At 45.2% G+C, this 16,115-nt stretch overlaps 1 protein-coding gene across 5 annotated transcripts in view; it reads left to right on the top strand.

Moving 5' to 3' along the window:
* The first annotated feature begins 5,804 nt into the window (after window positions 1-5,804).
* CEP250 (centrosomal protein 250) overlaps window positions 5,805-16,115 on the top strand; it is a 40,092-nt gene continuing 29,781 nt past the window's right edge. For 3 of the 5 annotated variants that reach the window (XM_037496237.2, XM_037496246.2, XM_037496222.2), the window contains exons 1-8: window positions 5,805-5,888; window positions 10,833-11,121; window positions 11,537-11,593; window positions 12,512-12,594; window positions 12,821-12,986; window positions 13,749-13,855; window positions 14,107-14,358; window positions 15,894-15,990. In XM_037496237.2, coding sequence (XP_037352134.1) covers window positions 10,936-11,121; window positions 11,537-11,593; window positions 12,512-12,594; window positions 12,821-12,986; window positions 13,749-13,855; window positions 14,107-14,358; window positions 15,894-15,990 — 948 coding nt within the window. In that variant the 5' untranslated portion in view covers window positions 5,805-5,888; window positions 10,833-10,935. Of the gene's footprint in view, window positions 5,889-6,217; window positions 6,638-10,832; window positions 11,122-11,536; window positions 11,594-12,511; window positions 12,595-12,815; window positions 12,987-13,748; window positions 13,856-14,106; window positions 14,359-15,893; window positions 15,991-16,115 lie in introns of those variants that run through there. The other 2 variants (XM_037496229.2, XM_054696843.1) reach the window with 2 other exon arrangements.

Here is a 16,115-nt window from a genome sequence, read left to right as displayed (position 1 = left end):
AGCAAACAAATGAATCACTTCAGAGAATTCTAAGTGCTGTGAAGAAAAATTAAGCAAGGTCAAATGGAAGTCTATTTTAGATAGGAATGTTTCTTTGAAGGGATGACATGTAAATAGGGATCTGAATATTGTGGGGGCATGAACCATACAAAAATCTGGTGGGGGTGATGATTTCGTGTGGAGAGAACAGCAAATGCAAAGGCCCTGAGGTAGGACTGTGCTTCCCATATCTGAGGAACCATGAGTGCAGCTGAAACAGTCTGAATGAGGAGGAGGAAGTTGAGGTAAAATCATGGCAGGACCACATTAAGTATCACTTTGCTTGCAAGTCAGGGATGAGGAGTTGGAAATTTATTTTTAGTGCAGTGGGGAACCCAATGGAGGGTTATAAGCAGGGAGCTGTCTGATTTGTAATATAATGATTAACATCTGGGCTACCTGCCTCCAAATCCTGGCTCTCCCATTTCCAGCTGTGTAATCTAGGGCTAATCATTTTGTCTCTGCGTGTCTCAGTTTCCTCATGTATAAAATGAGGATAATAACAATATACCAACCTCATAAAGTTGTTATGAGTTGTTGTGGCTTCTTAGGACAGTGTATCATGTGTAATGACTACGACATAAATGTTATCAATTATTTATGTTTTTTAAAAAATTACTACTCTAAATCTCTTTACCTATAAAATTAGAGTAAAAACAACTTCACAGATTGGTTATAAAACAAAATGTATTTACACCTGTAAACACCTTTCTTTCAGTGACCAGCATAGAGTAGATGCTCCATAAATTAAAGTTTAAAAAACAAAGATTCATTTTCTGATCTTTTTCTCTGCTTCACAAATGAAGAGTCTTACAAAAGCTAAGTGAGTGGCACAGCTAGAAATGACAGACGCCTGACTCCAAATCCTGTGCTCTTCCCACTGCCAAGAAGGATGGCTCCTTCCCAGTACAGCCTACAGGTTAGAGATTGCTGGAAAGGAGGGGCCATAGCCCTGAACCTCCCTCTATGGGTCTTCTAAGTTATGAGGCCTGGGCTGTCCCCATGCAGAGAACCCAGAAAGCACCCACAAGGGCAGAGCTGCCTTGTCAGCCCTATAACCAGTACAGTTCGTGTTATTCAAATTCCCCTGGAGCTGCCACTGCTGCCCACTCTCCTCCAGTGAGTTCTCAAAGGTTCCCCCAGCTAATATTCTTGGCAACTGCACTTTGTCAGAGTGAGGACCTTCTGGACACTGGACCTAACATCCTTTATTGCCCAGATCCTGAACAGCGGTGAGAAGATGCCTCCCCTTTCAGGAAAGGTCAAGCCTGGGTAAACTGCTTACTTAGAGCTTGACTAAGGCTGGGGGCGAGGGGCTAGGACCAGAGTAAGACTTGACGACTGAGACAGGATCAGGATCAGGAGCTAATGAAGGAGATTGTACTATTATCTAATTATCCAATCCAAGGAGAGTCATACAATCCAACCAAGTGGTAGAATCAGCAAGAGGAGTGCCCCGAGGAAATTCCCAGCATTTCCCAAACACCCCAAAACTCTTGCACACCATATTGCCATGCACATTCTGCTTGGAATGCACTTCCCACCTTTATCTGCTCAGCAGATTTATCCTTTACCATCAGGTTATAATGACACCACCTCTATGAAGCCAGCCACTCCCTATTTATAGAATTTACCACACTGAGTGTGAAATATACGTTTACTTGCTTGCCTCTCATGTAAGTCTGTGGACTGAGGGTCTAGGCAGCATCCATTGTTTTTTGAGTCTCTCCAAGTACACAGTTCAGAATCTATCACATAGTAAGGGATCAATTGATACTTGTTTAATGAATGACTGGACTTGAATGACAGAAAGTTGTTCACAACGTACTAAAGAGCCAATATCTTTTTGATGCTCTTACTCTGCTCCACATTATTAACTTATGGTGAGAAAGAAGGGGATGGTGGGGTTTTTTTTTTTTTCATTTTCTTCCTCTCTCACCCCATCTGACTCCAGTCACTTAAATGTTGACATAGAGAGGAAGATGAGGAAAGGAATAGGGAAAATACCTTTGAACTAGTAGTAGACTTTGTGTTGTCTGGGTCTGGTTGGTGTTGATAGTTGTTCTGTGTCCATCATCAAAGCACCATGGGTGTTTCTACAGGCTCTTCAGGGCTTCCCTGCTAGGTCCCTCTGCTGCACTCACCAATGCAAAGGCATCTCTATTGCCAATAGCCCCTTGTCTTTCTACTTCTGGGGTCCCTTTACCCCTCCAGGAGGCCCTGACACTACCCAGGATGGGCCTATACAGGCTCAATGTTTCTCACTTTGCCCACATTTGGCCTATAGGAAATATTCCGTGACAAATTCAGGCCAATCCCTGAATTTGGGTGTGCCATAAAAGCATTTAGTGGCTTGTCTCTTTGTTAGATTTCAGGGCAGGAGGTAGGCCCAATCACTATATCCACCTGCCAAGTTATAACGAAATGGATCTGGCACCTAAACCCTTGTGGAAGTCCTCTCTCCCAATCACTTGGCTTAAGAAGTTAAAGGTAACTCCTCCCCTCCCCATAAGGGTAGGGATACACAGCCAGAAATTTCTCCACATAAACTCTCTATCTTCCATCTTCTTGATCCCATAGATAAGAAATTTTAAGAATTTTATTTTTTAAAGAATTTTAAAAGATTTTAGAAAAAATACATATAGTAATTTAGCACCCCACTTTGAAATTTCATATGTATTTTTTTCATCTCTATATATAAATTTCATATGATATATATAATTAAAAAAAAAGAAAGTCCAGGCCCCCCCCCCCCCCGTGGCGCAGCAGTTGAGCGCTGGGTTGCGAAGCTGCCCGCGGCCTCTGCGGCGCTGGTTCGATCCCTGGCTGCTCCCCGGCCACCGGTGGAGGGTCCCACACGGCGCGCAGACCTCTCCTGCCGCCCGCTGCTCCCCTCAGCAGTGTACTTCGGTCCTTCTGCCTGCTCTGCTCCCCGCTCTGGCTCTGGTGAATTCTCTCACCCTCCCGCGCTTCTGACTGTACCCAGTGCATGTATAAACAAAACAAACAAATAAATAAATAAAAACATGCCTCTATTAAAAAAGAAAAGAAAAGAAAAGAAAGTCCAGGAAGCCTCTTGGCATGGGGTAGAGGGAATATCTATAAATAAGGAGTAAGGCTGGGCTACAGGATCCATATTATAGCTCTGGAGATGGTTAGGACATAAAGCATGCTCCAAGAGATTTAGGATATAAAAGAAGAAGCCAAGTTCACGTGGAGGGGACCACCGTCGGTTTTCTTACAAATGATCAGTTGTCTCTCCCTCCAATTCAGCCTTTGAGGCTATTTCCCTCCTCTGGCTCATCAGACAGGTCTGAACTTGATCAGACTGTAATTTGGTCTGGTTTGAGTATTTTCCCATAAGGCCCTTGAGCGTCAAGCACTTCAAGCAATGTGTGTGAATTGGTGTTTGTTTGTCTCCAATATTCCTGACACTTCATAGGACATTGGGAGGCTTGTGTCCAGCGCACCTAGAGAACCTCTAGAGGGCGATGTTACTCACTTTCACACATCAGTTAACTCCACTTTCTGCTCTGGTCAGACAAAATACCCTATTACATTACTTTGTTATGCTTCAGTAGATTTTCCAACTAGCTATTACTATATTGTATTATTATCCAATATTACTTCTCCATAATATATGTTCAAAGTATGTTTGTTGGGTGAATGAATAAAGGAGTGAATGAATTCCCCCTTAAACAGATCAAAGATTAATTATTGACTAATTAGTATGTCTTCATAATTTGAACCATTTTTCTTTTGCTCCTCATGGTAGGTTGCTGATGGATTTTATGTCATTAACCTTCCTAACACTGAGGTTGACTCCATTCATTTATTCAATGGATGTTATTTCCCCTGCCACATGTAATTCTATGTTAACAAGTAAGATATATTTTCTGATCCTCAAGAAGCTTAAATTTTACAGGGAGAAAATGATAATAAGCAAACAACTAAAATAATAATGATAATAGTAAGAAAGAAATAGAGTACTATAATAGAAAATGACTTTAGATAGTATGGTTAGGGAGGACCTAGCTGAAGAAGTTATCATTTAAGGGCTCCCTGGTGGCACAAGGGGTTAAGTCACACCTGATGAAGCTATCCTCAGCCATGCAGCACGAGTTCGATCCCCACATGGCACAGCAGACTTCTCCTGACTCCCGCTGCTCCCCTCAGCAGTGTATTTCAATCTGCCTATTCTGTTCCCCACTCTGTCTCTGGTTAATCCTCTCACCCCCCCACACACACACCTCTGGCCTGTACCCCATTCTTATATGCATAAATAAATCAATCTTAGGGAAAAAAAAAGTTATCATTTAAGCTGAGATCTGAAGGAGGGGAAGGTATCAGTTAAGCCAAAGACTAGTGGGGAAAAGGGATATAGACAGAAGACAAAGTAGTATGTAAAGACCCTGAGGGAGAAAAGAGGTTGGTAACATTCAAATTGTTTCACTTTTCTCCATCCCAAATATTGTTGCCCTGAACATTCTTGCATACATTCTTTCCCTAGGGTGGATTCCCTTATCACTGATTCTTTCCATTTCTCTCTCTCTCTCTTTCTCTCTCATGTCTGGGATGGTCCTTCTTCCCTCTCTAGATGGCCTTTCAGAATCAGTGCCCTTTCTTTCCTACCTTCTCACCCTTACATCCTCCCCTCCCCACGTTCTCTTTTTCTCAACATAGCTATTAGGAACTTTTTCGTTCTTAAAGAAGATACAATATAGCTCTTAGCAAAACGCTCCCTTCTGCTGTATATTGCCTGTTTCATCCATTCATCCGTCCCTCTATTAATTCAGTAGTGTCTGAGCACCTATTTTGTACCACACCTTGTACTGGGTGCTAGAGATACACAATCTCATACAAAGTATTCCCGATGCATCACAATACCTAGGATATTAGCTAAAATGAAGATTCCTGGACTCCACTCTTGGTTTAGTGGATCTCTAATGGTTGGAGTTCGAGAGTCTGGATTTTGGGAAGTTTTTGATCTTCTGCTTTTAAAACCCCAACTTAAAAGATTGAGCCACTAAGTGGAAAACAGAGGCTGGTTAGTGGGATTTACAATTCCAAGAAAGTGCATTGATAAAGACGCTATGGAAACAACATCTGGGTCTCAGAAGGAAACAGTCCTCTAAAGGAAGTCAGGCTTACGCAGAAAATTAGACACACTGCAGTTCCCTGGACGGAAATAGGGTATTCAAGCAAAGAGAACACCCTGTCCGAAGACATAGGGCGCAAACAATGCTGTGTTCAAAATAAGTTATATTATTCTGTGACTACTGTGAGGCCTGGGCCTGCTTGGAGCTTGGGGATCTAAAGACGTGAAAAACCTAGAACCGGTCGCCCAGCAGGTTTCACCGCAACGCTGGAGCTGATTCTCGACTTATCCCTCAAGCAGTTAATTGTTTTCGGGTTTGTGGGGGGAGCCGTGGGCCGGCGCGCTTGGCCCCGAGGCCCACACATGCGCAGTGTGTAGCTCCGAAGCCAAAAGGATGATCGAGGGCAAGTTTTTTCTGTCACTAAAACTTACTTGGCTTAAATCCAGCGACTCTGGCTGTCCGAATCTTAGGCTAGGGGCGCTTAGGTCTTTGAATAAAATCCTCTCTTTGCTTCTGGGTTTCCTCAGTAAATCGGCTGCCAGTACTCAACATGGCGAGACCCGCCCCTCCCGCCGCACAGCCCGCCCACAGGCGGACTCCGAGGGGCGGGGCCCCCGAAAGGGCGGGAGGTAGGGGGCGGGTCTGAGCCTCTGCCCGCGGCTGGGCCCCCGCCCCCGGCCGGGCCTCGGCGGCGCCTGCAGCCCCTCCGGCGCGGTGGGACTAGCTGGGAATCCGCGGGAGCCGAGCGTGGTGAGGAGGGGCCACAAGGGCAAACGGGAGGTGCCCGGGTTAACGGTCGGAACCCCAGAGTCAGGCCCGCCTAGGGCGCCTTGAGGAATCCCGCTTGCGTAGCGGCCTCCGGCTACCCGGGAGGAACCTGAGGCCCCTGGGGACTGGGATCTGTCCGAGGGCTCCCGGCCCTTGTGTCTGCAACCTGCTGCCGCCACCTCCCTGGGCTCCAGTTCACGCAGAGGGAACTGCCCACCCCGTGTCGGACCGCGAGGGGCCCAGGGCTGTCTGGACACGGCGCTGCGCGCCTTCGCGGGTCTTCTTTCTGCGCCCCAAAGTTTTGCGACGCCCTCTGCCCTTGCGACTTGGCACGTGACCTGCACGAAAGCCGGGTCCCACCCGCCAACCCGCCGCCCCACTTGAATTCTCTCATTCTTCCGGATCCAACTCACATATCCCTTGGAATGATATTTCCAACCGCTTTCTTAAAACGCAGTTAATTTAGCTGCCTGGTTTTTTTGTTTTTTGGGTTTGTTTTGGTTTGGGTTTTTTTGGAATTCATTGCATGAAGTTACTTTTCCGGCCCCTCTTTGACACCCGGACACTAACTGGCAGTGTTATGCCTTGCTCTTTTCATCTCTGTATATTCTAGTGTCTAGACCATAGTGATGATAATAACAATAGCTACCATTTACTGAATAGGCACGATGTGTCAGGTGCTACTAAATGCTTTACACGTAAAGTTATCCCCACAGCAGCAGTTCTCTAAGGTGAGCTCTGTATCGTCACATTTATACTGAGGCACTCAGATCAATTTGCCAAGTCTTAATAAATGAGTGGAGGTGGAAAATGTATTCTAGGCTGCCTGTCCCCTGAGCTCGTGATAATTTCAGTTGATTAACTTTGGGTTTCCTAAATGTCTGTTGAACTGGTCTTTTTACATTAGCCTCATGAGTTATGAAGGGAAGATTATGATTTGCATTTCTAAAAAGATTTATTTATTTATTTATTTATGCATATAAGAGCTGGGGTACAGGCCAAAGATGTGGGGGTGGGGGTGAGAGGATTCACCAGAGACAGAGCAGGGAACAGAACAGGCAGACTGGCTGAAATACACTGCTGAGGGGAGCAGCAGGGGAGACAGGAGAGGTCTGCTTGGCCATGTGGGTTGCTCCCTGGCCGGCTGGAGATCGAACTCATGCTGCAGAGGCCGTGGATTGCTTCATAGTGCAGTGCTTAACCCCTTGCACCACCGGAGAGCCCCTGATTTGCATTTTATTGAGAAGGCTTAGGAAGGAGGATTGACATTCTCAAGAACTAGTACACCCTCTGTTCCTTGGGTCACCGCTTGTCATTCTCTTTGCTACTGTTCCATCCTATAGACCTAGACCTTATCATTTCACACCCTTTAGGAAGTGTCCCTCACAGAGCTGTGATTTCATATTTTATGCTTGAGGAGACAGCCATAATGGCGATGTGATGAGGAGGGCAGACTTTGGCAGCAGATCGGGGTTCAGTATTTGCTCTGCTACTGACTACTTATATTCCTTCCATTTTTTAAGCCTCAGTTTTCTTATCTGCAAAATGAGGACAGTAATCTTATCTCTTCATTAAAAGAGTTTTTAATGAAGATTATAAATGATATCTGTGAGACTAAAGTACTATACAAACTACAAGATCTGGTTTTTACCTTTTAGAATGCTATGGAATGATCAGCAGTTTGCATGTCTGTTAGTAATATGAATCAGGTTACCTACTGCCCTTATATTTATTCAGTCAGTCAGCCAAATATTTAATGATCACCACCTATATAGCAAGCACTGTTTGGGGAGCTGAGAATATAGAGGTCAATAAAGCAATATACTTGCACTTGGGGAATCTGCATTCTGGTAGATATATTACACATAATGATCAGATTAGGACAGAGAAAGGTAAATAGAAATATCAGTTTGTGTGGAGATGAGGTGCTGTTTTTATTGAGTGGTTAGGGAACAACTTCCTGAGATGGTGACGTGTGAATAGAGACCTGAAGGTGGTAAAGGGAGCGAATCATGAAGATAACTGGGGGAAGGGCCAAAGGTGGGAAGGGGCCAGAGATGTTTGTGGCTTGGTGTGCCCCTAGCACAGATAGCATAAAGAGCTGTGTGGCTAGAGGGGTTTGAGTGTAGGGAAAGTGGAATTAAACACTGGAAGACTGGGACCCTGTGGGCCATTATAATGATTTTCGTTTTCACTCTGAGTAGTCCTGGGAGGGGTTCTGAGTGACATAATGTGTTACTGTTTTGAAAGGATCATTCTATTTTGAAAAAAAGCAAATTTTGGAAGCAAGGGTAGAAATATCAAACCAAGCAAGCTTTTCCAGTAATCCAGATGTTAGTTTTATGTTGCTGTGCAAGAAATTACTCTACGATTATTGGTTTGAAACAGCAGTCATTTATAATCTCACACAGTTTTATGTCAGAGTCTGGGAACAGCTTAGCTGGGTGTTTGGCTCAGAGTCTCTCAGGAATTTTGCAGTCAAACTGATGGCTATAGATGCAGTGATCTGAGGGCTTCAAATGAGGCTAGAGGATCTTCTCCCAAGAAGGCACACTCACAGGGCTGTTGGCAGGAGGTTTCTGATTCTTATCACTGAGCGTCTTCACAGAGCTGCCTGGTCATCCTCAGGCAAGGTAACTGGCTTCCCCAGGAGAGTGAAAGGAGGGAGTTGTGAGAGAGTATGAGGGGACCTAATATCTTTTATGACCTTGTCTTGGAAGCTGTTTCCACTTTATTTTGCTTTATTATCCTCATTCCAGTTCACATTCAAGGGGAGAGAATTAGGCTCCATTCCTTAAAAGGAGAAATATCACAATTTGTGGGCACACCTTAAAGCCATCACACCAGGCAAAGGAGAATCCTTGGCTCTGAATGGTAGTGGTGAGGAATCAAAAAGTGATAGCGGGCGAGTCAGGAGAGGTCTGCTGCACCATGTGGGTCAGCTCCCTGGCAGGGGATCAAACTCATGCTGTAGTGGCTGGTGATAGCTTGATAGTGCTGAGACTTAACCCCTTGCACAACCAGAGAGGTCAAATCTCTTTTAGTTTTATGGCTTAAAACAGCACCTATACATTCATCTTATAGAGCCACCGGTTTTGCTGAGGGACGGATTGCAGGGTGTGGGAGAATAAAGTATGAGTATGAGACTTTTGACTTAAGCAACCAGAAGAATGGAAATACACTTCACTGAAATCAGGAAGACTGGAGAAGCAGGAGTTCTCTTTTGAACAAATTGACTTTAAGGTTGCCTGTCAGACATCTATGTGGAAAAGTTAAAAAGATGTTTGGGTTTAGTATAGGGGTGTGGAGTTCCAGAGGGAGCTGTGGGCTGCAGATGTACTGTTGGGAGTCATGAATGTATAGGTGCTGTTTTAAGCCATAAAACTAAAAGAGATTTGACCTCCCTGGTTGCGCAAGGGGTTAAGTCTCAGCACTATCAAGCTATCACCAGCCACTACAGCATGAGTTTGATCCCCTGCCAGGGAGCTGACCCACATGGTGCAGCAGACCTCTCCTGACTCGCCCGCTATGCCCCTCAGCAGTGTATTTCAGTAGATCCACCTGTTCTGCTCCCAACTCTGGTGAATCTTCTCACACACACCCCCACCCCATACCTCTGGCCTAAATGAATCTTTAAAAAAAGAACAAATCCCTGATCAACAAAGTGTCAACTGTATAAGCTAATAAACTTTGAAAAGGGCCTCCCTGGTGGTGCAAGGGGTTAAGACACAATTTATGAGGCTATCTGCAGCCACTGCAGTGTGAGTTCAATCCCTGGCCAGGGAGCGGCCCACATGGCACAGTAGACCTCCTGACTCGCCCGCTGCTCCCCTCAGCAGTGTATTTAGCCAGTCTGCCTGTTCTGTCACCACTCTGTCTCTGGTGAATCCTCTCACCCCCCCACACCTCTGGCCTGTACCCCAGTTCTTGTATGTGTAAATAAATCTTTTTTTAAAAAAAAATAACCTTTGAAAATAACCTTTTAAATGTCTTAGCTGAGGCTTCACTTTTCCAAATCCCAGCTTTCCCATCTATGTAAATTTATAACTGTACCTATGCAGAAGTGTGATAGGAAGTTATTAGAAGGTTTTAAGATTTTTGTGATGACAAAATGACATAGTATGCATAAAGCACTTAACAAGCAACTGACCCGTAGAAGCACATAGCAAGTATTAACTGTGATAATGATTAACACAGTTCACAGACCCCAGATTGAGTTAAATGTCCCTTCATTTTTCTATGCTATCCTACAATGTCTTTATTTTTATTGCATTGTATTGTAACTGTGTTTGTCTACCCTGTTAGATAAAAAGCACTTTGCATGATTTGGCAAGTGTTTATTAGGCACCGTGCTAGCACTAGCGATGCATTGGTAAACCAGGAGCTCTTGGTTGAGTGCAGATTTCCAAAAGGCATGCCAGGAAACACTAGTCTGGTGACCTTGTCTTACATTCAAAGAAATTTGGGAGATGATGCTCATTAGAGCCTCCCTTATACAGTATCTTAGTATACGGCCTCTCCTGGTGGTGCAGCGGTTGAGCGCTGGGCTGTGAAGCTGCCCACAGCCTCTGCAGTGCCAGTTCGATCCCTGGCACCGGCGAGGGTCCCACATGGTGCGCAGACCTCTCCTGCCACTCCCACTACTCCCCTCAGCAGTGTATTTCGTCAGTCTGCCTGTTCTGTTACCCGCACTATCTGGTGAATCCTCTCACCCTTCCGCGCTTCTGACTGTACTCAGTGCTTGTATAAATAAATAAATCTTTAAAAAAAAAAAGTATCTTAGTATATTAAATGCTCCAAGGAGTCCCGTAGTAAAGGAACCTATTTATTTTGTCCAGCCCAGCTTTGCCAGATGTAATGGTGTTCGCTGAATAAATTTGAGTCACATAGAGTCCTTGCAATTCTCTTCTGTGCTTTGGTCCTCAGTTCAAGAGGAGGTCACAGTAGCACAGCAATGATTGGAGAACCTGCAGGGAGTGAAAAGCCTCTAGCTGTGTAGAAGACTGTTATCTTACTGTCTGGTGCCCCCATGGAGACAGGAGGCCCTGGGTTGAACAATATGAAGCCACAGTCACTGCAGCTGGTGCTGGAGGAACAAGTGCTGGCCCTACAGCAGCAGATGGCAGAGAACCAGGCAGCCTCCTGGCGGAAGCTGAAGAGCTCTCAGGAGGCCCAGCAGAGGCAAGCAACCCTTGTAAGGAAGCTGCAGGCCAAGGTGAGGCAACTGCCCTTTCAGGGAGGGGAAAAGGGAGAGTACTTCCTCAAGTGGAGATGGCAGGATCACATCGGGGGAGTGTCCCAAGCAACCTCTCCAATGATAGGTATTATGTCCCTTCTAAAGATGACATTCACAAGGGTTAAGTTAGTTGTTTAGCTTTGCTCTGCTTGTCTAGGGCTAGGACTTGACCCTAGGTTTTCTGGTTCCAAAGCACATGGTCTTGCCTCTCCAATACAAGAGGCACAGAGAAAGTATTATTTAAGTGCCCAAATAGAAACTATAGCATTTATGAGCTTACTCATCATCATTACCCAGTTCCCCAATTCACAGCAGGTTTGCCTGAGATCCTCAGGGGCCTTTGGTTTGGGCTGTTTGTACCAGCCTTGCCTATTGCCTGCTCTGTTTTCCTCAGGTGTTGCAGTATCGGAGCTGGTGTCAAGAGCTGGAGAAGCAACTGGAAGCCACTGGGGTGAGTGAGGCTAAGTTCTCTGCTCCCTGAGTGAATATCCTTGTTAGAATTCTTTTGTTGACTGAGGAGCCTGGGTGTTACAAGGTCGTGTTTGGTAGAAATACCTCTTTCTTCAGCTCCTGAACTTTATCACACAGATAACCTTCATCAGACCTAGCTATTCCTGGCCTTCAGACTCCAACCCTTTGTTCTCTAAAGGAAGAAATGCAGCTTCTGGAGACTTTATCAGCTTGGAAGGAGTGTAGAATCAGAGGGAGGAAATACATTTTTCCTCCAGAAGGTGTCAGTGTTTATCTGTCTTAGAGAGATGCAGGCCTAAAGAGCATGTTTGTGGCAGAGGGATTTCCTTATGCTGTGGGTTGTAGAACTGGCCTTGAAAAATCTGTTTGGCTTTGTTCCAGCTCCCTCTGGCACCTTCTCACATTCCTCTCAGATAAGTTCTCTCTGAGGAAAGAAAAAACCAAAACTTATTAAGTACCATCCTATGTAGGCCAGTCATCATTGGAATTGTCACATAATCATGTCACTTAATCTGCAAAGCGACTTTCTGAGGGGAGTGATATCACTTTCACCTTTGTAGCTAAAGACTGTGGCTCAGAGAAGTTAAATAACTTCCCAAGGTCCAAAAATGTATGTAGTTGAAATCAAGGCCATTAGTGAAAGATATAGCTTATGCTTCTTAAGTTGAAAGGTCTTTCCACTACCAAATACCATCATTCAGGAGAGGTCACTGGATCACTTTTAGAGAGAGGGATATAGTGGATTTGCTTTCAGGAAGGAGAGATTCAGAAAAGGAACATATTATTAACAAAAGGGAGAAAGAATAAAACCAGAGTGTGCTGCTATAGAAGGAGGTATCAGGGAATTGGTCCACGTGATCTGCTCTTTGGAGGTAAGACTTATCTCTGTCTGATCAAGGGACCAATCCCTCAGAGGTGGGAAGGTGTGGAGGAGCCAAATCTGGAACAGCTGCTAATCCGATTGGAGGAAGAGCAACAGAGGTGATGGACCCTAAATTCACTGGCCTGGGTGATTGATCCGTGGGTGGAGGAGGCTGATGGGGAACCTCTGTCCTGAAGGCTAACATGGATTAGAACCATGGACTTCAGCCCTAGCCCTCCAATTCCTGGCGATGGAAAATTCCAGTGGTTGTCATCCTCCTCCATGAGGTCCAAGGATTGGGCCAGACCTTTATTTTGTACCTGCTCCTACCTATCCCCAGTACAGGTGTGAAAGTCTAGCAGAAGTGAACACCCAACTCCGGCTGCACGTGGAAAACGCTGGCGTAGTGAATAAAGCCCTTCGGGAAGACGTGGAAAAACTAACAGTAGACTGGAGTCGGGCCCGGGATGAGCTAATGAGGAAGGAGAGCCAGTGGCAGATGGAGCAGGAGGTAGGAGGGGCAGGGGGCTGGACTACCAGAGGAGCAGTGCACTCTGGGCACTGGGCTGGACAGTGCTGGAAGGGGTTAATTTCAAGACTTGAGTAGAAACTGAGCTGTCTTTGTTAAAGTCTCTGACTCTCCTTAATCACTCATGCTGGCAGCTTTGCTCTGCTGCTTGAACCTTCAGGTTAGTTCTGCCCTTACCTGCCTAGTCTAGGTTTTGCTGGCAGGTGCATGACACTCAAAACGACTCTGTTCCTGCATAAGTGGCTAACTTAGGTGTTGCTTGATTCTGGAAAGCTCATCTGGAGATCTGCATATCTAGATGTTTAAAAGGTAGCTACTGAAATTGAATGGGGAAGACAGACCAGCTATGGATCCTGGGGAATTTTCAGATCCCAGCCAAAGGAAACTAATGTTTCTTGGGCCCACCCTCTGTATCATGTATTATGCTAGGTAATTTACATATATCACTTAATCCTCATTGTAAATCTGTAGTAATAATGGTAATAGCTTGAGTAGCTGTTTATCCATTTCTACCTACCTACCTCAGAGGAAGGCCTTATTCCATCCCATACCTTTGACCTCTTGTATCCCACTGCTCACTTTATTAAACTCTTTAGCATAATCTCAACATACACAACTGTTCCTAAGCTATCTCCTGGAAGTCCCTCCCTTACACCCCCAAGTAGACAAGAGAATTCCTAGACTTCTGTCTTGGTAAAAGATAATCCTCTGCCCTTGGTATGACCTGGGTTTCTGAACCCGCAGTTCTTCAAGGGCTACCTGAAAGGGGAACATGGCCGCCTTCTCAGTCTATGGAGGGACGTAGTAACCTTCCGACGCCACTTCCTGGAAATGAAATCAGCCACTGACAGGTTAGTGTGGGGATAAGAAGGGAAGAGGTTTACCTCTCTCATTCTGGACTTAAGACAGTAGGCTACTGGAGAAGAGGGGATCAGTTTGGGGGGTAGTCGGGATGAGGTAGAAGAGTTGGTGGGGAGGGATGGCATATTGTTAGATTCAGATGATTTCTCCCAGACCTGCTCCTCAGGTTTCACTGCACTTGATCTCCATTCTCCCATCCCTGAGCCCTACTGGAGTTTGTTCTTTCTTTGCTTGTACTCAGAGATCTGACGGAGCTAAAGGCTGAGCATGTGAAGCTTTCAGGGTCTCTGTTGACCTGTTGTCTACGCTTGACTGTGGGAGCACAGTCTCGGGAATTTGATGGATGTGGGAGACTGGATGGAAGTGAGCCAGCTCAACTGCAGCTGCTAGTAGCCAAGACCCAGAAGCTGGAAAAGGAAGCCCATGAAAGGAGCCAGGAGTTAATACAGCTGAAGAGTAAAGGGGAATTGGAGAAGGCTGAACTTCAGGATAGGTGAGATGGACTGGGTTCCTAGGAAGGGCTCACTGAGGGAAGGTTGATTCCTTTAGGAACTTAGAAATGGGGGGCAGGAAGGTGTGAAGAGCCTTCCCATCAGGAGAGGGGAAGGAGCAGTGCCAGATTCTTCTGGTTTCTGGTTTGAAACCCACATCCACAGTTGGGGCATGTCACTTCTCTCCCCTCAGACTATCTTGCACCTCAATTTTTTTCCTGGTGACTTACAGCGCTAGCTGACTCTGTCTTCTATCAACACCAAACTTCTTGTCATTCCTGGAATAGCCAAGTTCTTCCATACTGCCCTACTTTTGTACCTTAGCCTTGAAGGCCTCCCTCCCCTCTATCTGTGCTTTATCCTTTAAGACATAGTTTAAACGCCACCTCTCTTGTGAAGCTTTCTCTGATCTCAGCAGCCTTTTAAGTTACTATGCCCCAATGGTCTTTTAACCTGCTTGTTAGAGCATTGATCTCATTGATTTAGTTCCCTTTTTTTCTGGTTAGAATCTTATTTTATGGATTATAATAAAATAGATTTTTTTTTTTAAATCATGATATGAAGGGCAGGGACATAAATGTCTTTTGAATCAGAGGGCAAAGTTCAGTTTATATTGTACTTGGTGGCTGGGGTTGTGTCACCACCTATTGGTGATGTGTGCAAATTACAGTTTGTTTTTGGTTGTGGAGGTGCTGGGAAGCATAGGACACAGACCATGTCTTAGTTTTTTGTCTCTAGTGCTTTACACTACACCTGCCATATAGTGGACACTCAATAAATGTTGAATGACACAATAATTAAGTGAATGACTGTATAGTGAGTTAAGTCTCTTTGATATGGTACAGAATAAAATTATTAACATTTTGATAAAAATATTTAAACTCCTAGATGATATTCATTCAAGAAATACTTATTTAGCCACCCATATAATACCAGGTTCTGAGCTCCAGGTCATAAGGGCTTTCTTTGTTTTTTTTAATTACACTTTTTTTTTTCCTTACATCATTGTAGTCCCCGTAGTTCTCCCACCACCTTATCATTCCAGGTCATAGTGTCAAGTGAGCAAGATGTATGCTCATTTTCCTGAACTTGGAGGTTAATATCAGGAAAGTTGACCATAATCTCCTCTAAATTGCATTTTCCCCTATCAGAGTAAGAACCTTTGGCTGGGGGACCTCGGGACTATCCCCTGTGGCAATTCTGATGTTCTTATTGACTTCAGGGTGCTTGACTTCAAGATCAAGCGGGGCCTGGAAGGGCCTGGGCCAGGGCTTCCCTTCAGCTCTTGGGCCCCCAAACACGTGTTCCAGCTTTATGATGTGGTAAATCCCTGCATGTGTCTGAGTGGCTTTTGGCTTCCCCCTTCAGTTCAAGGTTATAGTGTCATGTGGTGTTCAAGGAGTGCAGAGGGGCTGGGGGCACCCAAGGGACTCTGGGGAGGCTGCAGTGGGAGTGACTGTGTTGGGGCTGGGGTGTGTTGCATATAACTCCACATCAGTGGGCTGCCCAGGTGACAGTGCTGTGCTCTCCTCTTCAGGGTGACTGAGCTCTCTGCTCTGCTGACCCAATCTCAGAAGCAAAGTGAAGATTATGAAAAGATGGTAAAAGCCCTGAAAGAGACCATGGAGATACTGGTATATGATCCTTTGTTCTAGAAAGATACTGGTATATGATCCTTTGTTCTGAGAATGGGCTTTGTGGGTTCCTTCTCCTTTAGGGATAGATAATACAGGATCCCAGTGAAATGTTCCTTGATGAA

This window comes from Talpa occidentalis, unplaced genomic scaffold (genome assembly GCF_014898055.3).
Source record: "Talpa occidentalis isolate TD23 unplaced genomic scaffold, MPIMG_talOcc4v2.1 talOcc4.10, whole genome shotgun sequence".
NCBI lineage: Eukaryota > Metazoa > Chordata > Mammalia > Eulipotyphla > Talpidae > Talpa > Talpa occidentalis.
The sequence above is the reverse complement of the archived record's forward strand: the minus strand, read 5'-3'. Positions and strand labels throughout refer to the sequence as shown.